Here is a 25,167-nt window from a genome sequence, read left to right on the forward strand (position 1 = left end):
AGCACCCAGCACTCATGCATGCATTGCCTGTAGGAAAACCTAGCCCGCACATATGTGCGTATCAACATTCAAAACCTCATGGTAATACGTACGATGTTGTAAGTTCACAATTTACGTTTGCTACACAATCTACACACTTCATTGATTATATTCTGATATTCAGTAAAGCTTCTAGATTAATATGAATGCAATAAATAAATATTTACTTTAGGCATTACTGCTTCCTGCCATCTTGCTAATGAACTGTATTTTTAAACTCTTCTTCCTGCCCCCTGGTGGTCAAGTACTAAATAAAAACAGCTCATGTACATGCTACGTGTCCCGCACAAGCACTGCAGTCCGGTCTAGCGCCAAGAAAACGTCAAAAAAGCTCAGACATAAATAAAATACGAACCCGCACAATTGTGCGTACACGGTCTGAAAGGGATATGTGGAAATGAAGAGATTAGCGGATTACAGAGAAGAGTGGAGAAGACGAATTGCTGCCAACCAATCTTAGGATTGAGAATTAAGAAAGAGAGTAACGTCCCATGTACCTCCATATTTTCAAAAGGCAAGAACTGTAAGGACAAGGTTAACAAGAAATTATTTAAAATCAACAACTGATTACAAGCAAACTAAATGGAAAATCCATTCAAGTGATTATTTACCAAAGACTTGCGATTTTATGGATGTTTTATGATTATGGTTGATTTGATATTATTCATGTGCGTTTCTGAAGTTCTTTATTAAGCGAGTCTTCAACATTAGATGTGATTTGGTTGAGTTCTTGAGCGTTCTGTGGCAATTTTGATATATTTGCAGTCCAACTAGTTTGTTTATATTGTAACCAATAGTCGCCATGATGCTTAAGTTATGTATCGAGACTATAAGAGTCAAAATTATCTTCCATGCTAGGATAATTTTTAGCTGCTCCCTCTTCTTTCAAAATAATCAATTCTGTAATTAGTGACCATTTGGATATATATAAAGAAACGCAGACTTCAGTGGTATGGGCACGTAATGAGAATGAACAGGGAAAGACCTGCCAGAAAATATTTCGACCTTAATCTCGTAGGAAGAAGACCACAGGGAAGACCAAGAAAACGTTGGATAGAGACTGTAAGATCAGATGTGGAGGAGAGAGGATACAAATGGGAGGATGTACTGGATCAGAAGATGTATGAAGACAGAAGGAGATGGCGAGTGCTTGTACACCACACCCGAGAAACTGGAGTTGAGAAATGATGATGATGTTTTGATATATGTTATTATTTGTGTCGCAACTCCTAACCTATCGGCAGAATAATACATTTCTACAATGACCGTTCATCCTTGACCTTTTTAGGTCATTACTCAAGAGCGAACCAAATGCTCCAATTCCTAATAAAGGCACAATTATGGATGCAAATTCAAATATTAACCTCACAACTGTGGGTTTAGAGCAGCCCTGTCCAACGCGGCGTCAGCGGGCGCCATGGTGCTCGAGGTGCCCTTTTATGGCGCCCTTCGCAATTAATTTCCAAATTAAATTTTACTTAATATTTGAAAACAATACTTTTGCATTTCAATAAATATTCTTACTTTTCTGTTAAAAATACCGTCCTTAGAGTCAGGAAATTTGTTATATCCGTACCTCCAAATACACAGAGAGCTCCGAGTAAGCCATAAATGAGAGATCTAGGCCTAACTGACTCGTGTCCGCAATTAGTGAAGAGATAGAATAAAGGTTCAGAAAGAGAGCTATTCGACATGTAAGTAGTTGCGACAAAGGGAAATCCGATTGAAATAATAACATTAAGTTATTTATTAGACCACCTAATCAATACAAAATCGTCTTGGATGATTTACATCAATTTGTTAGCTAATAGTGGGACATGTTTCGCCTTCCCTGAAGGCATCATCAGCCATAGTCTTAACCTTAAATTAATAATAAGCATCTAAATAACATGTAGTAATGAAATGAATTTTAAAAATCTTGAAGAGATTTGAAGTAAAATAACATTAAAAATAACAATGATGGTTTGAAAATACAATGTGATGAGATACAATAGTGGAAGTATTAACAAAATTAACATTAGAAGGCTGCTAAAATAAGTACAATGGATAAAACAACAGATTGTTATACAACAAGTAGTAAGATTGCATAAAAGTAAAGTTGATAGTCATGGCGGTTATAATTAGATGATGGCGAAAAATCTTATATAATCAAAGTAAAGAGGAGATATGATATTTATTACATGTAAAGGGAAATCCTCCACAAACCTCTCACTGTGGGGGGGGGGCTAGTGCCAGGTATAAGGCCCTCTCTACTCATGGAGCCAAATATAGCCGCATTTTTATTCTGCCACAGAGAACCGCTTCCATATGATTCACTTGATTGCAATGCCATAAACTACCTACCATGACAGAGTTTCACCAGGACGACAATGGGACACCCAATTTGCCCACAAAGTAACTTTAATCCCAACAAAGCTGTGTCATAAACAATGAACAAACGATTTATGAAAGTCTTGCAATTGGAATGTACCAAGTTCCTAGCTTTCAGGGGAACTTTCAGTATTACTTGTGAGCTTATGCAGGGCTTATGGAATACGTTTTAAGTGCCTTGTGTTGTGATAAGTTGTACATTCAACATGTTTCGTGTGCTTTTTTTTCATTGCTATTTAAACTTTAAATTATTCAGTTTATAATCGGTTATGTTTCATTAAACATAACTCCTCTTAACATGGCTAAAAGGCAAAGAAATTATAATTTTAACAGTGAATGGGAGGACCAGTATTGCTTTATTGAAAACAAAGGTAAGTCTGTGTGTTTATTGTGTAATGCTAGCGTGTCTGTTCCTAAAAGAAGTAATGTACAGCGACATTTTTGACTAATCACAAAAAAAAAAATTGACAGTGAATTTCCTGTTAATTCTGAACTAAGAAAACACGAAGTGAAAGACCTAAAATCTAAATTAGCATTGCAACAATGTACGTTTAAGAAGCCAGTTCAGCAAACGCGTATCGTGACAATAGCTTCTTACAAAGTTTGTTACGTCCTAGCTAAAAGGAAAAAAGCTTATAGTGATGGGGAAGTAGTGAATGAAGCTATGCTAAATGCCGCTGAATCTCTGTTAGAATCTCACAAAGATAAAGCTGAATTGATATCTTCAATCAAAGGACTTCAGTTGTCTCACCAAACTGTTGCTAGGTGGGTTGAACAGATTTCTAATAATATGGAATCTCAATTACATCAGGATTTGAAATCGTCCAGTTTGATGAAGGTGCTGATATGTCTGACACTGCTGAGTTGTGTGTATTCGCTAGAATGGTTTTTAATGATTTTACAGTAAAGGAAGAATTTGTCAAGCTATTGCTACTTCATGGACGTACTAGGGGAGAAGACATATTTAATGCTTTCGTTAAATTCACCAAAGAGAGTAACTTACCACTGTCAAAGCCTGTCGCTATAACAACAGATGGAGCACCGTCTCTGACTGGTAGAAATAATGGATTTCATTCTATTTGCGCTAAGGATGAATCATTTCCAAAATTTCTTTCTTATCAATGTATTATTCACCAAGAAGCTTTATGCGCAAAGGTTTTAAAGTTCGATCATGTCATGAAAATTGAAACTCATGTCATGAATTATATAAGATTGCCATCTACTCGTCATCGATTGTTCAGAAATATTTTAAGCATGTCAGATTCGGAGTATGGTGACGTCATCCTTCATGCAGACGTAAGGTGGCTTAGGGAGAAAACACTCAAACGGTTTTTCAGCCTGTTGGATGAGATACGAGACTTTATGAAATCATCTCCTGGGAAATATTATCATGAACTTGATGATATATCTTGGCTAATCGAATTAGCATTCTTGGCAGACATCACCTCAAAATTAAATGAGTTAAATCTCAAATTGCAAGGAAAAGATCATAATATTTCAGGTATGATAAGTATTGTCAATGCATTTAAAAAGAAACTTAAGGTATGGATTGTTCATTTAAATAGAAATTCCCTTTCACATTTTCCAAATTTGAAATCTATCGCAGATACAGTAAATGGCGGCAAGCATGATTTTTCATCTCTTGCTAAACATCTTGAAACTCTTGGGTCCGAATTTGGTAGCAGATTTAACCAGTTTTCAATCCTTGTACCAGTGATCATGTTTGTCAATAATCCCTTCGCTTCTGTTGACGTTTGTGAGCTTGGAGGGAGGGTGTGTGAAATATTCAAAAATTATAATCCTTAAGAATTAGAAATGGAAATTTTAAGCCTTCAGTCAGGCCTTTCTTTGAAATCCTCCTACGCAACATGTGGCAATTTCTGGACTCTGGTGGACGATAAAAAATATCCCATTACCCGCAGTGTTGCTCTTAAGATGCAATCTTGTTTTGGTTCAACCTATCTTCGTGAAGTCGCATTTTCGACTATGAACATAATAAAAAACAAATACCGATCCTGCCTGACAGACTCACACCTGGATGACGCGTTAAGAGCAGCCTGTTCCAGTCACACACCAGACTTTCCTCAACTTGCAGCAAGCATGCAGTGCCAGATTTCACATTAATTATGTGAGTAAATATATTTTCATATAATTTTTAATTCCAGATTTATTATTATTATTATTATTAATATTATTATTAGTATAGACGTTGTAGTACTGATAACAGTAGTCGAATTAGTGGAATCGTATCTGGCACCCGCATAGTCTTAGTTATCATGTGAATGTGCTCGTGTAGAAACGAACGTTGGACAGCCCTGGTTTAGAGTATCTTACACAAAACGACCTAGTTATCAAGATGAAATGTAAGCACTGTGGATGTTATTTTCAAGGTGCCATGGGTTTGGGTGTACACATCAGCAAAGCGCATCTGGATGTCCAGACAAATTACTGAAATAAAGAATAAAATTTCTCAGACAACGTTTTGAATAATGTACCACCTGCTTCTTGTATGTCAAATGACATGGACTTGGGCACATTCAAGACTGATATGCAAAACTAATCCAGGATATTAAAAATTCCACATTTTCGAATTTGGTAAATGACTTCTCCGACTACCTTGCGAAAGCAATTGATGTCTTCCCTGAACCTAAACACCCTGCCAGAAAGTTTTATGCCTTGAGGAAAAATAAAAACAACTTACACATCCAGAGAAATAATGCAAAATCATCAAATCCTGACAATCTAAAAGAGATAGGGCAAAGAGACATGAAAAGTATGCCTATCAGCTAACACAATTTCAGTACAACAATCAGAGAAGAAAAGCAGTCCGCAAATTACTAGGAAATAATGAAAACAATGCAAAATTCCTATTTGTGATGTTGAAAACCATTTCACTTCACTCTATTCAACTAGCAACGATTGCATTCAAAATGATTATTCAAGTTCATTGTCTGCATTAGAATGAATCACTATGGATGACACCTATCAACTCAACATCTCTAAGGAAGAGGTCATTTTTGCAATGAAAGGTATAGCTGTTGATTCATCGCCAGGACCAGATCATGTGTTGATGAGAGGTTTGAAAGATAATTCCATGTGTGATATTATTGCTATAATAGCAAGGAGGATGTTAATAACATCCCATGTACCTCCATGTTTTTAAAAGGCAAGAACTGTCTTGATTTACAAGTCAGGAGATGAGAAAATTGCTTCACATTGGAGGCCCATTTACATCTGTCACTTTTACGTAGGGTTATCGAGAGATTTCTAGATCATTGATTGAGAGAATTTGTGACATTCAATGATAATCAGAGGGGATTCATTGCCTCACCCGGCATGATAACTAATACATTGCTACAGTCGATTCTGGTGAAAGCAAAGAACGAGAAAACTGATGCAACCACAGTCTTCCTCGACATCCAAAAGGCATTTGATAACATTAGCCATGACCACTTGCAAGTTGCTTTACATCACACCGACACAGATAGGTCTTATGACGACGATGGGACAGGAAAGGGCTAGGAATGGGAAGGAATTGGCCATGGCCTTAATTAAGGTACAGCCCCAGCATTTGCCTGGTGTGAAAACGGGAAACCACGGAAAACCATCTTCAGGGCTGCCGACAGTGGGGTTCGAACCCACTATCTCCCGAATACTGAATACTGGCCGCACTTAAGCGACTGTAGCTATCCAGCTCGGTATGACCATTTGAGAAGAGCTCTAGAAAATTCTGCCGCTCCATCTAAACTTGTCGAGCTAATCCTCTCTCTTTAAGAGGGCAATACAACCCAAATTGAAGCCAACTACTTGAGAACTAAGAGCATAAAACAGAGGAGAGGTGTTCTGCAAGGTTCACCATTGTCACCTATGCTTTATAATATCACAATGGACCATATTCTGAATGAACTCTCAGAGGAATCAATAGCTAGGGAATATGGATTTCCACTCATAGAAGGTTTGAAGACTCTCACAGTACTGGGATTTGCCAATGACACTGTTATTGTTGGTAAGGACATAGCTTCTGCACTAGATCTGGCTGAAACAGCAATGAGAAGATTCAGAGAGAAAGGCTTGAACATCAATATGTCTAAATCAGTGTCTATCAACATATCTAAAGATCAGCTTACTGATGGTCTAATGTCCGTCTTCAGTGCAGATATAAAAGCGATATCGCAACATAAGTCCATCATATATCTGGGAGTGAACTTTCGGAAAATCCCTTTGACACACACAGAACGATGGAGGATCTATATCTCAAATTGGAGTCACTGTCATCTTCTCCTCTCTTTCAGGCAGACCAAAAGTTCACTGTCATAAATTCTTCTGTGTGTCCAACCTTGATTTATCCATTTCAGACAGTTGCACTGAACTGCATTTCTCTTAAATTTCTGAAAGACAGCGACAAAATGATAAAGTGCACACTGAAAGAAATTCTCCAGCTTTCTGCCGACACACTGAGGAGATGAGATATTTGCTTCAAATTGGAGGCCCATTTCCATCTGTCAGTTTTATGTAGGGTTATCGAGAGAGTTCTAGATCGTTGATTGAGAAAATTTGTGACATTCAATGATAATCAGAAGGGATTCATTATCTCACCTGGCATGATAACTAATACTTCATTGCTACAGTCGATTCTGGCAAAGGCAAAGAACGAGAAAACTGATGCAACCATAGTCTTCCTAATACGGGTTTATGGGAGAAGTTCAAAGGACTAGGACTGTTCCTATCACAGTGGGAAACTGTCCTGCAACAGATTAGCGCCCTTGTTAACCTACAAATAAACGGCAACCCTTACATTTTCAGAAATAGGCATCTCTATGAAGAGAGTAACAAATGCCTACAAAATCTGCACATTTCACCTTGTGTCAGTTTATTAAATTCCAAAAATTGTCTTTTAGATTCCAAGAAAGTAAGAAAATTACTGAGAGACCAGGAATTTCAAAAATGGTGTCAGTTTCTCAAAAGGGAAAAGGTGTTATCTTATTTTTAAAAAAAACTTTCAGCAAACAGTTGAATAACACACCATGATTGCCTGTCTTGCAGTGACTGGCGGGATGCTCTAAAGATGACCGCTAATGTCGCAGCTGTTCGAGCCGTGCCAGGCATGTCCCAGGACAATACGCATAGTTGGCATTGCCATGAGATAGAAACCCTTTCTCATGTCATGGTTTACTGTCCCTACAGTGAAACCCTGTGAATTAATAGACCCATGTGATATGGAGCTCCATCGCTCAGTCCTTGCGAGATGCTGGTTACACAGTGCATAAAGTGGTCCATGGATTATCACAGAATGGCAGTACCCGTAGGATTGATATGATAGTCTTCAAAAATAACAACAATGGATATATTAATGATCCTACGGTTTGGTTTTAATTGCACGCTAACCAGCCCAGTGACGTACATAAGGAAAAGGTCTCATGATCAGTGCAAGAGGAACAATTCCTAAGTTCTTCGAAGAATTCTGCTTAAGATTCAATCTATCAGAGTCGTTGACGACAAATGTGGCCCTCAAAGTCTTGAAAGGTTCATTCTCCATACTGAGAAATCATTTATATAGTCATAAATGTATTTAGTATACTTTGTCCTTATGGGCAACATCCTTCTGGGGGAAGCGTTTATTCTCTGAATAAATGTATATGTATACAGTATATATTCACCTGAAATGATAGCTTCTTATCCAGTCAACTGAAGATTGCTTGCTGAGAGGTAATCATTGTTTCAAGCACAGAGATTTCATAAGTCATTCCTGGGAGTCCTCCACATTTTGAAAGGTCTGGTGCAGGCATTAGAGTAGGAGCAAACACGGTACTCAAGTTATGAGAAGTCATTTTATTGGTGCCTTGCTGCTGCACAACTCTGTTAAGAGAGAACAAAAATTTTCATCAACAGAACAAGAGACTAATTAATTTTAAAAAAAATCAAGAACAGAGCAATTAAGTAGATAAATACAGAGGTATTTTAATGTAACACTATCCAAGAATTCATAGGTTACCTCTGACTGAACAGTGAAATTAACCCTAGAACTGGCAACTGTCGAATATTCAACACTTTGGTCCCTGCTGTAGTGGCACTGTCGAATATTCGACATGTTTGTATTACTTCTCGTAATTTCTTCATTTCCTCAACAGATGTCATGACAGTCTATTTCTTGTCATTCTCTATGTCCACAGCAGCCGCCAGTTGAGTTTCATTCATATCTACTCTCTCTCTTTGGGCACAATTTCACAGAAATAAATGAGTGCAGTTTTCCAACAATCTGTTTGAGCGTCATTTCTGTAGTGTTTGTAAACAAACCTTCACGGGCTATGCTTTACTATTCTATTTCATCTTATTTCGTAGTTTTCCGTTTGGTACAACTCATTTATTTCTGTATATATATTGTTATTTGATTGATTATATACATTTTTAGTACAGTGTGTGTCTAAATATGGCATTTTCACTTCATTATGGAAAATGAGTAATGAAGAAGTGCAAAATTTGTTGCAAGATGGAAGTAACGGATCTACTTTGAGATTATTGAGAATGAACCGACAGATTAAGAGTTAGATTTGGAATGTTCATAAGCTATTTTTTGCATCAGTATCGGAAGGTGAAAGTGAAGACGAACCTCCCATAAAGCAACCTATCATAACAACGTTGGTCTAAGGTCATGTCTCCAAATGATTGTATGCCAATACATTTTTCCTACTATTTTCAAGAATATACCTCTCAGTGTGATGAAACTTTTGCTAGTGCATTACAGACACATTATTGACAATCTGTATATCTCAGTTTGTATGTGACATGTTCCAGTTTTGTATACATATGATCAAAAAATTTATTACTATTTTTAATTTACGAATTACACTTTTTGAACAGGCTGTAAACTTTCCTAGTGACAACATTTATGCTATTTCGTGTCACCATGACAATCCTCGGTATATTAGCTTTACATCGATATATAAAATTTCATAGATTTGTTTTGTATCTTGCGAATGTTTGGTATTTTATTTAGACAAGTACAAGCTGACAAACATGGCTGCCACCACAAGATTTAACATTGCCAGTTCTAGGGTTAAGAAGTCTATCATGGCAAGGTGCAGAGGTAATTCTGTAGGCTGGTCACCTACTGGAAAATTTAGAGGAGCAGTGCTTGTACTACTAGTACAGGGTGGCAAGTGATGTGGCCTTTTTCAAATTCAAGGTTTTTTCTCCAGGTTTCCCAGGTCAAAAAAAAAAAGGTTCTTTCAGGTTTTCTCCTAGTTATAACCCACACACCTCCAAGTTAATAGCCAAATTATAATGTTAACATTTACACAATGTGAAGTATAGGACTCAGAAAGTCAGAGAGAAGAGAGAGGGGAATAAGACAGGAACACATAATAGGACAAATCCAATGGCAGGTCAGTGTGAAGAGAGAGGAACAGAGATAGGAGATGAGGACAAACAAGGAACAACAAAAGGTCAAGGACAATCTTCACATCTTCATACATTGCTGTCTTCAAATAGATAGGCACTCTCCTCATCAATCCCAGTTCTTCTACAGCCATCTCTTCTCAGCCCCCAACAAGCTCATTTCTGCTTTCCAGATTCATCAGAAGGGCATGAATTAATACATACAAAGGGTCCATCTTGACAGATCTTCAGTCTTCATGTGGGATAAGTGTAGGATAAGGAAAATATGGATAAATACAGGAGAAACATAAGACAAAAATACAGAAGGTAAAAGTATTAGGTACACAGGACACACATAAAAGGAGAAAAGGATCCCAATGGGCCAAAATAAGTATAGGAAAGAAACAAACAAGTACCAAATCAAGTCCAAGAGAAAGAGAAGAGAATAAGAAACGAACACACATAACAAGATGGACACAATGGCAGGTCAGTGTGAAGAGAGACGAACGGTAATAATATAAAATCGTGATTATTTTCAACAAATATTTTTTCTGAATAAGTCACAACTACACTGGCTGGAAAAATTAATGGAGCACTTGAATTTTCAAAGGAAAAAGCATGTTAAATTGTGAAACATTTGTTTTATTATTTACATTGATTATTTTCATGAAAAAAACATCAACAGCAAGAGCAATAGCAATAACAGAGAGATAACATTACTTAGATAATTTTTTCATGAAAATAATCAATGTAAATAATAAACAAAATCAAGTGGAAGGGAAAGGGAAAGGGAGTGAAGAAGATGAGTAGGGGATACACCCTATACTGGATTTGAGGCGGTGAACCAAAGAATGGAATAAGAATGATTGTTAACAAAATCCCGGATGAGAATGTGAATAATGTAGACTATGTTAATGACAGCCGGCCCCGGAGGCCCCGGGTTCGATTCCCAGCCAGGTCAGGGATTTTTACCTTCATCTGAGGGCTGGTTCGAGGTCCAATCAGCCTACGTGATTACAACTGAGGAGCCATCTGACGGTCAGATGGCGACCCCGGTCTAGAAAACCAAGAATAACGGTCGAGAGAATTCGTCGTGCTGACTACACGACACCTCATAGTCTGCAGGCCTTTGGACTGAGCAGCGGTCGCTTGGTAGGCCATGGGGTTTTGTTTGTTTTTTTATGTTAGTGACAGAATAATCCAGGTATGGCTGAGGATGGAGGAAAGGGTGGAAGACTTCATCCAAGTTTATGCACACAAACTGGAAATAGTGAGGAAAATATAGAGAAATTCTTGGAGACACTCGAGGAAGTAATCACTGATGTGCAAGTGATAGTCATGGAAGACATGTTGGAACTGACAGAATTGGGAAAGAAGAAGTGATTGGTCCTTTTGTACATGGAAAAAGAAACAGTGAGGGAGATTAGTTGATTGATTTTTGTGAGAGAAACAGAATGATTATGAGTAACACCTGGTTTAGAAAGAAGAACAATTGAAAGATCACTAGATATGGCTGGGGTGAAAGAAGGACAAAAACCATTCATTGATTATTTTTTGGTTAAGAAAATAAATCATAAACAGTTAATGGATGTAACAGCACTACCTGGTAAGGTGTTTGATGGAGACCACAGAGAAGTGGTAGCAAAATTGAAAATAAGTAAGACTGGGAGAGTACAAGAAATAAGAGAGAAGAAAATAAAAGTATGGAAATTAAAAGATAAAGGAACTCAGGAGAAATTTCAGGAGAAATTAAAACAGCACAATCCTATATCAGAAATAGAAAGTGTAAAAGAAGAATGGACCAAATTTATAAACAATCTGTGGAGATATGATTTGTGGCAAAACTTTGGCGAGAGTGAAGGAAAAGGAGACACCCTGGTGGAATAGAAAGGTGAATTGTTAAGCCTACAAGTGCCAAGAGTCGATTTTTTCTACTCTTCTGTTTGCTTTGTAGTACCAGGGCCAAGAAATTCGACTCTGACTTCGTGCATGTTTTCAGACATATAGTGACATCTTTTTGCAATTCTTGGAAGCAGACGGTGATGAGGAAGTTTTGTGATTGCATTTAGTTAAGTCGGTACTCTAACAGGATATTTGTGTAGTATATACTTGCTGAAGATGCATGGGCCATGTGGTCATTGAAAACAGATATGGCTGACCAAATAGAAAACATTGCAGGAGATCTTGCGAGAATAAGTAGTTTATTGAAAGATGAGAGTGATTTTAGTGATGTGCAAGATGGTGAAATTAATAGCAGTGATTCTGAAGAAGATGATAACAGCATACATTATTCTAGGGATGCCCAAGAAAGTGGATTTAGGGATGTCCAAACATTTGAAAACCCTGATGATGATGATGATTATATACCACTGCAGGTATGCCTCAATCGTATTATTAATTGTAATCCAGTTGATCCCATCAGTGATACAATCAGTCATTCAGATGTCTCTGGAGAGCCTGTAAAAAATGGTATTAATTTTATGCCAAGAAAAACTAGCTTACAAGCTAACATCCGCAGAAATTCAAATGCTATGTCTTATTTTGATCTCTTTTTTCCTGAAGAATTGTGGGGGATGATAGCTAGTGAAACAAATCATTATGCTGCTGAATAGTTAGAACAGCATATGGATTATCTGGAGATACATCCTCACAGCAGACTGAAAATGTTGAAATTTGTAGATAAGGAAAAACTAAAAAAGTGGTTAGGCATTATTTTGAATATGGGTTTATTTCCCAAAAAGGATGAAAAGAAACACTGGGACACTAGATTTTCCCAGTATATGCCATTCTTTTCAAATGCAATGTCCAGGAATGACTTCCAATTAATTAACAGAGTGGTATATTTGAATTCAAATGCCACAGCAGTTCCAAGGGATGAACCTGGGTATGATTCTTGGCACAAGGTGAGACCATTGCTAGATTTCTTAAATTCTTTGTGGAAGAAATTGTATATTCCTGCACAGGAAGTCTCACTAGATGAATCCTTGATTGGAATGAAAAATAGAGTTGCTTTCATACAGAACATGCCAAACAAGAAACATGCTTGATTTGGCTTCAAAAAGTTTGAACTGCGTGAAAGCAAAACTGGATATGTGTTGCATACTGAGCTGTACAATGGCAAGTACTTTTTTGCCTCAAGTGACCCAGATGGCATGGCACAGAAAGTAGTTACTGAAATTGTTGGTAAATGCAACCTATATAGTAATGGGTACCATTTGTTTACTGACAATTTCTATACAAAGTGTCACTTGGCAGATGTTCTCCATCAGAAACGGGTCATGCTCACGGAAACAGTCCGAGCAAATTCTAAGGGCCCCCCTAAAGAGCTCATGAAAACAAAACTGCAAGCTGGTGAGATCCTCTATTATAGAAAGTGGGAGGAGCTAGCTTGTGGATTCAAAGAGAAGAAATCCAGAAAGCCTGTATATAGCCTTTCCACTGTATGTCATGCAGAAACTGTGTTGGTGAAGGCAAAAAATGATAAGGAGATATTCAAACCATTGCATATTACCAAAAACTACAATGAACACATGGGTGGAGTAGACCTGAAGGACCAGAAGGTGCATCATGTTGCTACAAAACATGCTACAAGGAGATACTGGAGAAAAATCCTTCAAAATTTGCTTGACATGACAATGCTAAATTCATACATTGCCTACTGTGACAACACTGACATCTGCCTCCAAATGAATCGTCACAACTACATTGTTGAAGTAGTGGAGACACTGGCAAAGAAACCAACCCCAGCTAGGCCTAATATTCCTCTAAAGCCATCACCTGGACCGTCTGGAGACAGTAGCCATTACTATGCGAAATTGCCTGCACGTCAAGGGTGAAAGTGTGCGGTATGTGGTCCAACAAAAAAGAGGGGAAGATCATCACACTGCTGACCAGGGTGCAATGTGGGAATCCATGAGAAGTGTTGGGGACAATTAGAGCACTATCACAGACGAAAAGGTCTTAAAAGGAAGTTTCCGTGTGACTAAAGGCTAGAGACCTAAAAATTGTTGAATCTCTATGTAGCGTTCAATTCAAATGTTCTTCAGTGTTCAGGACACAGGTACAGACTTAGAAGCCTGAAACACTGTGTGATCTTAGTTCATGATATTTTCAACAAATTGTATATTCCAAAAGTACCTACTAGGCAAATTTTTTTCACAAAAACACCTCGAAGTTTGAATCTAAAAATAAAAAATACATTTAAAAAGAAGACTTCTGTCAACATGTTTTGAAATATATATCTTGTATTGATGTTGCAAATAATGCTAAAACCCTCCTCTTTAAAATGCCGTATCATTCATAAAAATGTGCCCATTAAAAGTGACTAATTATTATTCCAACAAGTAATACTGACTATACTGCATGGCACTTGTAGGGTTAAACAAAAGAAGAAAGCATGGCAAGAATGGAATACAGATACAAAAGAAGGAAGTAAGAAAGTAAGTGTAAAAAAAGGAGGTAAATGAGGAAAACGGGAAAAAAAAGTTGAGAAAAAATGGAACAGAGATAGGAAAGAAGGAAGTAAGATTATTAGGAAATTCGCACAAGAATTGGAAACTGATGTAAATGGTGGAAAAATTATGCTGTATGGATTTATAAAAATAAAAGAGAAAAGAAATAATCTAAACAAAATACGTGAAGGAAGAGAGTGGAAATTTAATAACAGACCCAGAGGAGATAAAGAATAGGTGAAAAGATTATTTCACTAAACTTCTGAATGTGAGAAATGATGCAGAAGAGAGTGTAGGATGAGGATGATACAGAAATGGAAAGTAACACTGCAATGGTAGAAGTAGAAATTGCTGTTAAACAAACAAAAACTGGAAAAGCAGCAGGGATGGATGAAATGTGTGCAGAAATTATAAAGGCAGCAGGATCTATTGGTCTACATTGGTTATATATGCTGCTAAGATGTATATAGAAGAAAAAGCAAGTACCTGATGATTGATGTAAAGGTTAATAATACCAGTATTTAAGAAAGGTGACAGGAAGTTGTGTGACAAGTATTGAGGAGTTACACTGTTGTCACAATTAGCCAAAATATTAGAGAGAAGAATATAAATCAGGATGAGAGGAATGGTGGAAATTTAGAAGAAGAGCAGTATAGATTTCGATAGGGTAGGTCAACGATAGATCCTAAATTTACCATGAGATTACTGATGGAAAAACGGTGCAAGTATGGAAAAGATCTGGTGATGGTATTCCCTGATCTTGTGAAAGCATACGATAGTGTTAATAGAGAAAAGGTGTGGGGTGAGAAACCTTGGAAAGAAAAGGATGTGGGAAGCTATCAAGGGAATTAGTGCAAGCAATGTATAAAACCTGTTCCAGCTACGTTCAGACTCCAGTGGGGAGAACAGATCGGTTTAGAAACCAAACTGGACTAAGATAGGGAAGTGTATTGTCTCCACTTACATTTATAATGATTTTTGACAAAATTCTAAAGGAAAAAATTGCAACATATAGGGGGGATATGAAAATATTGTTGTTTGCAGATGACATAGTGTCTGGGGAGTCAGCAACACAGAAGTGAAAATCCAACTAGAGGCTTTAAATGACAATATTGAGAAATATGGTACGAAAATTAGTGTGGAGAAGAGCAAAACCGTGGTATGACAAGAGGAGAAAGAGAATTGTTAGTATCAGGGGACGAAACCTTGAGACTGTTGAATGCTTCAAATATTTGGGAAGTGAAATAGTGCAAGATGCAGGGTTGGATAAGGAGATCAGCAGAAGGGTACAAGTGGGAAATATGTTCTACCAGAATGTAAGGAACTATGTGTGGAGCAGAGAAGTTCCTATGAAATGTAAAGAGATAATGTACATGAGGTACTACACCCCAATACTAACATATTGTGCCATTTCACCGTTCTATAGTTGCAGTATTAGGAACAAAAATGGCGTTCCAACCATTAAAGAATTAAAATAAAAGCAATTAGTAGCGCTACGAGCTGAAGAGACAATAAATTCAACCGGCAACCACGGAAAGAACCACTTTTAGAAGGCGGTGCGAAAGAATGACGAGAGCGGATTATTTAAACCGATTATTGAAAAAAAAATCTTCCATTAGAACAAATCTCAATCCAGCACTGCATCGAAGAAAGGACGGAGTCGAGTAAAGAAACCAGATACTTATCGGATTCTTTAATCAATTATTGAAGAAAAGATCAAATCTACGATAACCCGCTTAACATCAGCTGTTGGTTGACACATATACGTGAGATTATAAACCAGCTGTTAGGAAACGTCAAGTTGGTTCTGTACTACGTCACGGTTGGGCTCGGAACATTGTATTTGCCCGATACTGCACAACGTCAAGAGAGCTGAATTAAACGGAAAATAAAGTGCAATTCTAAAAGCACGTAAAATTCACACCGTTTCGGCGAGTAAGGCAGTTGAAATAAGATGATATTTAGAGCTGTTATAAGCAAATTAGACGTACCAAAATACATAATACTTTTCGCATTAGCACTACTAAGCAGATTACAGCATGCATAAATCAACTAATGCCTTGTGTTATTCTGTCCTTGACGCAATGAAGACCACTATGATGTTCTAAGAAGCTGAGGCAGAGACTACTCCGACTATGGTGGCGCTTCACGAGATTGATGACCCAGGAGGGCGGTAATCAGCTGTGAGGACGAGATGGACCCGATTACCTAAGCCGAACCATGGAGCGAGGCTTACCATCCCATGACGATTAACAGCGAGATGGAAATCACTACCCAATAAGCAAAGTTAAGTCCCCATTTGAGTCGTGTCGTAAGTAGAAACCTTTATTCTTTTGGTTAATATATGATGTGCATTTTGACATTGTGTGTGCGTAGTTAATATACGAGTGTACTTACAAGGAAATAGGTATTCATCTGAAGTTACCATAAATCCCAGACATAGGTGTAAAATACCAGTGAATGCCGTTCGTAAGTTTATCAATATGGTATTGGAGAAGTGATTGATATTTTTCTTAAATCGTTGTCAGTGAAGTGTTAGAATATTAAGTGGAAGCTAATATACATGCGTGATGGCTTTAACAAAATAACAAGCGTAAAGATCGTATTTAGGGAATGTTTACAATAAAATATAGTGGCACAGTTTTAAGGTTACGATGTGCTGTTCTTTGATACTATGACAGTAATGATAATGATTTATATATGTGTAGGTTATGGCACATATGTTGCGTATTTGATGAAACGAGTGCTTTGATTATGAATGCTACGCGATAATTGAAGTGTTAAATGGTGAATGTAATAAGCATATGAGTTGATAGTATATTATGATGGTGATAGTTATTGTTATTTAGGAAGTTGGTCATAGTATTCTTCGAGAGATGGTAGTATGTGTAGGTTGCACATGCTAAGGTATATGTATTGAAACGTACTGTTTCTGATCGCTATTTTATTCCCTAATATATATAATACAGATTAGGATACGATCTCAATGCCATCACTATAGAATTAATTGAGTAAGTAGGATCATCAGAAGAGCCGTGAGGCCACCTACATCAATATTTAGGTCTTCACTGACATATCTGCGATTGTTTTCATGTATTCTCACATACGGCAATTTAACTTATGATTTTATGGGAGCAACTTAACACATCACTGGTAACTTAGTCTTTCATTTGTGGATTTTAGATGAAGATAGAGTCTTCCTATGTGTCAATTTTCCCACCTATGGTATTATTCGTTGGAAGATTAATTAAATACACTTGGTAATGCTATATTAAGTCATATACGCACTTTAATTGAATTTCAACCATGAATTAAAATAATAATTGAATGATTTAGCCACATAAGCCTTACGATGGAATTAATTTGAGATTACTTACGACTTAAAGTGGACTTAGATTTGCTTATATGGAGGTCAGTTGATATGAAATATGAAACATACAAAAATTTGAAACCTCAACTAGAGAAAATCCCTAATGGACAGACATTATTTTCTCACACGATTTTTCTACTGTGCGTGGACATTGATGTGAAGTATTCAGCCGAGTGATATGCATTTCTTTAATTGCATGTGAATTTAGGTTCAGACGATAGGATTTTGGTAATTTTGAGAAGCAACCTAGCTTAATATGGAAAGATTCCAGATCTTAATTAATTAATTAATTAATTGATTGATTAATTATTGGCCACCTTCTTTGCGTTTTCACATTTTCAATTGAAACTCAATTTGAACATTGTATATAGTAGGGAGTATAGCTTGTTTTACTTAAATCATTTGGATGCATCCAATTATTACAATTATGTTGAATAATTTTACTCGATTATATATTTTATTTTTTTTCTTTTCATTTAATTTCTTTGGATACTACTTAATTATGATACAATTCTTCGACAGGCCAGGATTAAGACATAGATAAATGAGGCCTGATTTCATTTCTTATTTATGTTAGAGGTTTCTCTAAACCTGTTTTCTCCAATGCAACATAATTACATCATTTTGAGATGCTGATTGCGTAGGAAACCAGCCACAGTGTATAAATAATTTTTCAAGATACTCTACCTTTATTTCAACTCATACTTAGACCAATTTATTAATAAAAGCTGAGTAGTGAAAACATTAAATTCTTTCAATGTCTACTTAGAATAAGTACTAGATAAAAACTTATAATGACTAATTCTAATTGCGATTATGATGATGACATGCACGGAATTCTTGACAAGCCATGATAATCTGATTTTTACGATAAATTTCGGTATCATACAAGTACGGTAACCGACTGATAGCGTGTTGAAGACGTTCTTCTACGCAGGTTGGGATTTACCGTAGGCCATCGGTGTACTTTCTCACGCGGAACTCACAACCCAGCAATAGTTGGCAGATGGAATTGTTATTAAGAGCTAGTCTGGAACTCGTGTATCCCCACCTGGACGCGGGAGTGGTGCATGTAGTTTTTGTCGCCCATACGTGTGGCAAATAGAGAAAGACACCGTGGGAGTAGAGTTGCCAAAAACATGTAATTTTTCGTGCCCAATTATGTGGCAATTTTGAGAAAGATACTGGAATGGTTTCCGAAGGCATGTAATTTTGTCGCTCATACCCGTGGAAGTTTGAGAGAAAAACACCGTGGGAGAGAGACGTTGGTCATCAGACCATGTACATTTGATGCTACGTCATATTCATAATGAAGAGAAAGGCATTAAGGTCAAGAAATGGAGTTGTTGAGTCTTGTAGAATTACGCAAACATGTGGCAGTCTGAGAGAAAAAAAAATTTTTTACTGAGAACCTTGATAAGAAGGGAAGGTATTTTTAGGAGTTGGTTGACAGAGGATTTTGAATGTACGGACCAGACGATGGAGTGAAAATGGAAGTATCGTGCAAAACTTAGTTATATCTGGTAAAAGAAGTTGTCGTTTGACCAGATAAATTTTTATATTGGGATCGAAGAAAACACAGGAGGACAATGAACTGTGAAGTCGAGTAGATGCCCAATAATAATAATAATAATCAGAAATAAGAGAGAAGAGAAGCGGATGGATGAGATGAGGAAAATATTTCAGGACGGCTGGAAATAGTCGAATTTCTGTCTACAAGAAGCTGAGGTAGAATATGAAGACTTTATAATTGTAAATATAAATAACTGGAAGTGAATTTAAGGAATGATGTTAATATGTTAGTCACAAGTTATTATGAAATAACTTAGATATAGGAAGTAGATGGTAAGAACTTAAGTTATTTGAACCTTTTTAATTATTCATGCCAGAATTAAGGTTTGGAATCTTAGTCATTAGGGTAAATGTTTCATATTTCATGGAGTAATTGGGTCAACCTCGTAAGCAAAGCCTAGTCAGAGTAGTTAAGCCTATATTTAAGCATAGTACCAGTACAGTTGAGTGAGTAAGAATAAGAATATTTGAGAATATTGAACTATAGAGAAGTTAGGGCAGAATTAGAGTATTATCTGAAATAATAGAGAATTCAGAAATAGTACGTGAAAGTAAAGATGTCGACGTTAAGCCAATTAAAAGCACAATTTGAAGAGTACCAGAAGGTACAGGAGGAGAAACAAGAAAAATACCAGAATGAGCAGGAGAAATATTGGAAAGAACAGAGAGAGGAACGACGGGAAATGTTACAAGCCATGAAGGAAATGATGGAAAAAATAGATAAGCAGCAGGAATTAATGGTAGAAAACCAAAAACGGCAGGAAGAGAAAGAGAGAAAACAGAAGGAAGAACAGGAAGAGAAAGAGAGGAAACAGAATGAAGAACAGGAAGAAAAGGAGAAGAGGCAAGAAGAAAAACAGAAGCAAATGATGGAAGAAATTACTAGTAAACAGGAAGAAAAACAGAAGCAAATGATGGAAGAGATGAAGCGGATGAAGGAAGAAATCATCAGTAAACAAGAAGAGAAGCAGAAGCAGATGATGGAGGAGATGAAGCAGGAGATGAAGGAAGAGATCTTGAAAATAGGATCAGATATGGACAAGATTAAGAACCACATGGAGGAGTGGAAAGCAGAAATTAGCGGAAATGTGGAAGAGAAGAACCAGAAGATACAAGAAGAAATAAATGACATCAAGAAAGAGATGATAGGGAGCAATAATTATCTACAATCTCTAAAGGAGAATGAGATAAAGAACCTGACAGACAATATGGAGAGATTGCATATAGATTCCCAAGAGAAATGGAAGCAATGCGAGGAGAAGATTGGGAAGTTAAGCGGCGAAATACAGACAACGAATGCTGATTTGGAAAAGAAATACGAACAAGCTGCAGATCAGATCGGAAATAAAATGACGGAAATAAGAGACGAGATCGAGCACAACAAAGAAGAACTAAATCAGAGGATGAGTAAATCTGAGGAAGGACTTCGGCAGATACAAGCTCAAATACGAGAGATCCGAGATGAAGAACATGGAAGGACCGTTACGATATCCAACGACGAGTGTCGTAAGAACGTGGAATTTCAGATGAATGAGAGAGAAGCTACATCTATACCGGTTACGCGTTCGAATCACAGTATTGTGGAAAGGAATACAGAGAATGGAAGCAGTGGGAGTCCCACTAAAATAAACGTAATAAAGACATTCGACGATAGGCCTAAACATTTTAATAATACCACGAGTATTTCACCAAAACGTTTTCTTGGAGAAATGGATGACTATTTTAGAGAGCATGGTATCCCAGAGGAGAAAAATCTGAAAGTAGTAGAAAAACACTTGGATGCAAATCCTAGTTTGTGGTTCCAAGCATTCAAATATACTTTTCATGAGTACAGCGATTTTAAAACAGCATTCTTGCAGCGCTTTTGGAATCCAGACGTTCAGCACAACCTACGTTTAGAACTCTATTCCCGTAAATATGCTTCAAATGGTCAAACAGGGTTCAGCGATTTCTTTGCCCACCAGTTTTACCGTTTTCAGGACCTGGATTCACCACCCAGCGAACTCGAAGCAATTAACACGTTGAGTGCCGAGCCGATTTTAGCACACTATTCCACTGGTGCCAGGCATGTTTTTGAATAGTATTCCGCTGGTGCCAAAGCGATTGTACGCGTTGTAGGCTGTTTATATAATCTTGGGATGTATTTATATGATGTACTAAGTAAACGTTATCTCACCATACCAAGGTCATATGTGACGCCATATGGTGTCACATCAATTTTTAGGAAAGATAAAATATAGCATGACGCCATATGGTGTCACAGAATTTTTTTGTAATGAAATTTGCAATACGAATTTCAAATACGGGAGATTTATTTGCTAATTCAAATTAACGCAATATTTATTAAAACCAAGTAAATTGCAAAATAAATACTTATATTACATTACATATTGTTGTGAGCAGTTTTCTGATAACCCGAAACAATGAAAATATGAGTCTTGGCACGATTGGCAGGCAGTGACACTCGCATTACAACATAAGCATTAGACTTTAAACAACAATTAACCTTCAGTCACTCTTTGTTGTGAAATGATTCAAAGCACTTCAGGCAAAGGAAAGGTGTGTCAGGACAGGTTGTGCAGACAGTTGACACCCTTTTTGCGGCAGAAGCAGCAGCCTTTCTGCCCATGACCTTGCATAGTTGCTGATAGCAGCTTCGACACCGACCTCGAGCTTTCCTGCAATATTGAAAGGAAGAAATAAAAAATAATTTTATAATTAGGACTGACATCCTGCGGAAGTGCAGTAATGCTGAACTTGGTAACACTTACCTGGTACATTTCTGTCCTTCCGTCTTGTTGGCTTCCCCAAGGTAGTGGTTCTCTCTCTTAGGAGTACGTCTAACAGGGTCGTTAGTTAGACAAAGCAAAGTGCTGACCACGTTCCTTCGAAACTCCGCAAGAGACATTTTCCGATGTCCAGTAACCCGCGTCTTATTGTACAGAAGCAGTGCATTTACAACGGCAGTACCAAAAAGAATGTCATCTGCAACTTTGTGGTACCATCGGATGGTTTTCCTCATTGCAGTGTGATACGAAGAAAGTGTGTCTGCAATATCTATTCCTCCTTTCATCTTATTGTACGTTATTACCATTTTTGGTTTAACCACATCTTCGTGTTTCCTGTTCTTTTTGCCCGTAGCAATTACTTCATTAGAACATTTGGTTGACATAATCAGCACGTCCCTCTGATCTCTCCACTTCATCACTGTCAATCCATTTCCATTCTCCATTGCAATGAGTTCTCCCTTCTTTAGCTTTGCATTTACAACATCCTTTGGTAAACCTTTTCGATTTTTCCTAAGTGTGCCAATAAAATGTGTCTTACGATGCAGTAGCGCCTCAGCTAACTCAATTGATGAGTAATAATTGTCGGTGCAGAGAAAGCGGCCACTGTCCAGATACGGGTCCATAAGTTGCATTACAACTTGAGTAGCCATGCTCAGTGTATTCTGAGCATTCAAGGTACCTTTACCAGCATATACTTTAGTTTTGTAGGTGTAGCCCGTGTCGTCGCACAGCTTAAATTGTTTAACACTGTACCTGTGTGCCTTACCGGGCATAAATTGCCGGAATGATAAACGACCCCGCCACGGAACCATTGATTCATCAACTACGAGGTTTTCACCTGGAGTTTTGACACTCTTGAAGTTCATATGCATTATATCTAACAGTGGCTGAATCTTGTGCAACTTTCCAGCTGAAGCATCGTTGGGGCCAAAGTGCCAGAATCGAAGTAGTAACTGAAAACGATTTCTTGACATTGCCTTACCAGCTACACTATTTCCATATACAGAAAACTGGCTCCAGTAATTTGATAATGAAGGCATTCTTACAAGACCCATCCACAATCTCAAACCTATAAAAACTTTCATTTCCTCCTTTGTAGTATCTACCCACTCCTTCAAACGACTAGACCGCTTAATATGCATAGAGGCTAGTGTTTGATTTGCATTGGTATTAGTTTGTAGTACCATCAAATCAAGAACTTCGTCTGTTAGGAACAGTCGGTAAAACTCATATGGTGTGGCTGTAGAAGTATCAATTTGAAGATTTATATGCTCCTGGCTTGTAAATGGAATATCTTTCTGTGCCCCTACACAAGGACCCCAGGTATCATTGTTCACATGATTGTCTACACCATTACCTGCACCGTCCCCACCTATAATATCACTATCAGTATCGCCATCGTCTTCCGCATCACTCCATAGATCCGTCATGCTGTCACTGTCACTGCATTCATCATCACTAGCGTTATATTCACTGCCATCAACACTTACATCTTCCTCTCCATCAGAATCCATTAGTAATTCACAAATATCCACTTCACTAATTCTCTTCTTTGCAAGTCGCTTACCATTTCTACTAAGATTATTACCAATATCTTCCATTTTTTATATTTTTGCACAACTATACGAACTGAGTGATATTACGTACGTAAACGAGGAGTAAACAATGCCTGGCGCGCTTTCACCTGTGACAATGACCACTGGCCAGTCAGTGACTTCGGAAGAATACTGTGGCGCCACATGGTGGCACACAGTAAAAATACATAGCTGGAATAGACCCTGAAGTTCGCTCTTTAAGTAGTACCAATTTTACGCGCATAGATGTCACAGCTGATTATCTACGGCCCATCGCCTGAAACTCTACTGTGCCGCCATATGGCGTCACGCCAACTCTGATTTCAAGATCGGTGTGCCGCCATATGGCGTCACGCCATCTCAAATTTGAAGACCATCGTGACGCCATATGGCGGCACGTGGCACCCAACGTGTTAAGACTATACAACGTCAATTTCCATTAGACGTTCAACGATTATTAGCTACTGCTAACCCGGTAACCGCAGTACAGATGGAGACAACGCTAAGGCAGATTGACATGACTACGGTACCACATCCTCACAGGATAGCTAGGAACGGTTACAGTGAAGAAACTGTTAACATACTTACGCAAGATGATACGAGTAGAAATACCCTGGAAGAACGTAGGAACATAAACAGAAAAAGACAATGGGGTAATCCAGAAAATGGAAGGAGGAAGAAAAATGTCATTGCAGGAGAGGAGCCTATGGTCAAGGGACATATATGGGAAATAGGAGATACAAGCCCAATATGCGACTGAGGAACCAGTGTCGAGAAGGCAGAGGAAGAAACAATTTCAGAGAGAGACCCCGATACGAAAGAAGGAATGTTAGGGATAGCCAAGAAAAGGAAAGTTACAACCGAAGGTACATTCAGGAACTGAATGAGGCCCGAAATGATAAAATTAAATGGGAAAAGGCTATAAGAGATCAAGACGTAAATACTGACGTGGAAGGAGCCGAGAGTCTTGAACTACAAAGATTTAAGAAACGAAGACAGGAAGAACAGGCGCTCAATCCCAACACAAAGGAATTTGAGTGTAGGAGAGAGAGCGAAAGGCCAACAAGCAAAAAAAAAAAACGCCGATTTCAGATTAGAAGGCGAAATTGAGAATGTAGAAAACGCAGGAAATTTCAAAATTAACAGTTATTTTATAACGCAAGTAGATTCGTGGGAGATTGATTCTGAAGAATTGGTGAAGGACTTAACAAAGTATCATATGAAGAAAAGATATAATTTACCTATTATAGTAGCAAGAGTAGGAGAACTTAAAGTACATTGCCTCGTGGATTCTGGAGCCAGTATTAGTGTGTTATCCAAAGAGCTTTTCCAAGACATGAATAAAAGAATGAAACTACTAACAATACCAGTGTCAAAAATTAAGATACGGGGTATAGTACCTGACAAGACCGTGGAGTGTAATGTACAAACGTATCTGGAGATTAATATAGGAAACAGAAATTTTGAACACCCATTCGTAGTCATGAACCGAATCAAATATAACATTATACTAGGAATAGATTTTATGACAGTCACAGGAATGACCATTGACATGGAGAAACAAGAGATAAGATTTCCTATTTGCGATGAGAATACTGAAGAAAAACAGGAAAGAATTAAGATCAATG

General features: G+C 37.6%; 1 protein-coding gene across 2 annotated transcripts in view; it reads right to left on the reverse strand.

Moving 5' to 3' along the window:
- Positions 1–25,167, reverse strand: part of RhoGAP5A (Rho GTPase activating protein at 5A) — a 335,224-nt gene that overhangs the window by 44,985 nt on the left and 265,072 nt on the right. Inside the window, exon 8 of one of the 2 annotated variants that reach the window (XM_067158364.2) lies at positions 8,067–8,265. The exons of the other annotated variant lie outside the window; for it this stretch is intronic. Coding sequence (XP_067014465.2) covers positions 8,091–8,265 — 175 coding nt within the window. The 3' untranslated portion in view covers positions 8,067–8,090. The remainder of the gene's footprint in view (positions 1–8,066; positions 8,266–25,167) is intronic. 2 annotated transcript variants of the gene reach the window in all.

This window comes from Anabrus simplex, chromosome 1 (genome assembly GCF_040414725.1).
Source record: "Anabrus simplex isolate iqAnaSimp1 chromosome 1, ASM4041472v1, whole genome shotgun sequence".
NCBI lineage: Eukaryota > Metazoa > Arthropoda > Insecta > Orthoptera > Tettigoniidae > Anabrus > Anabrus simplex.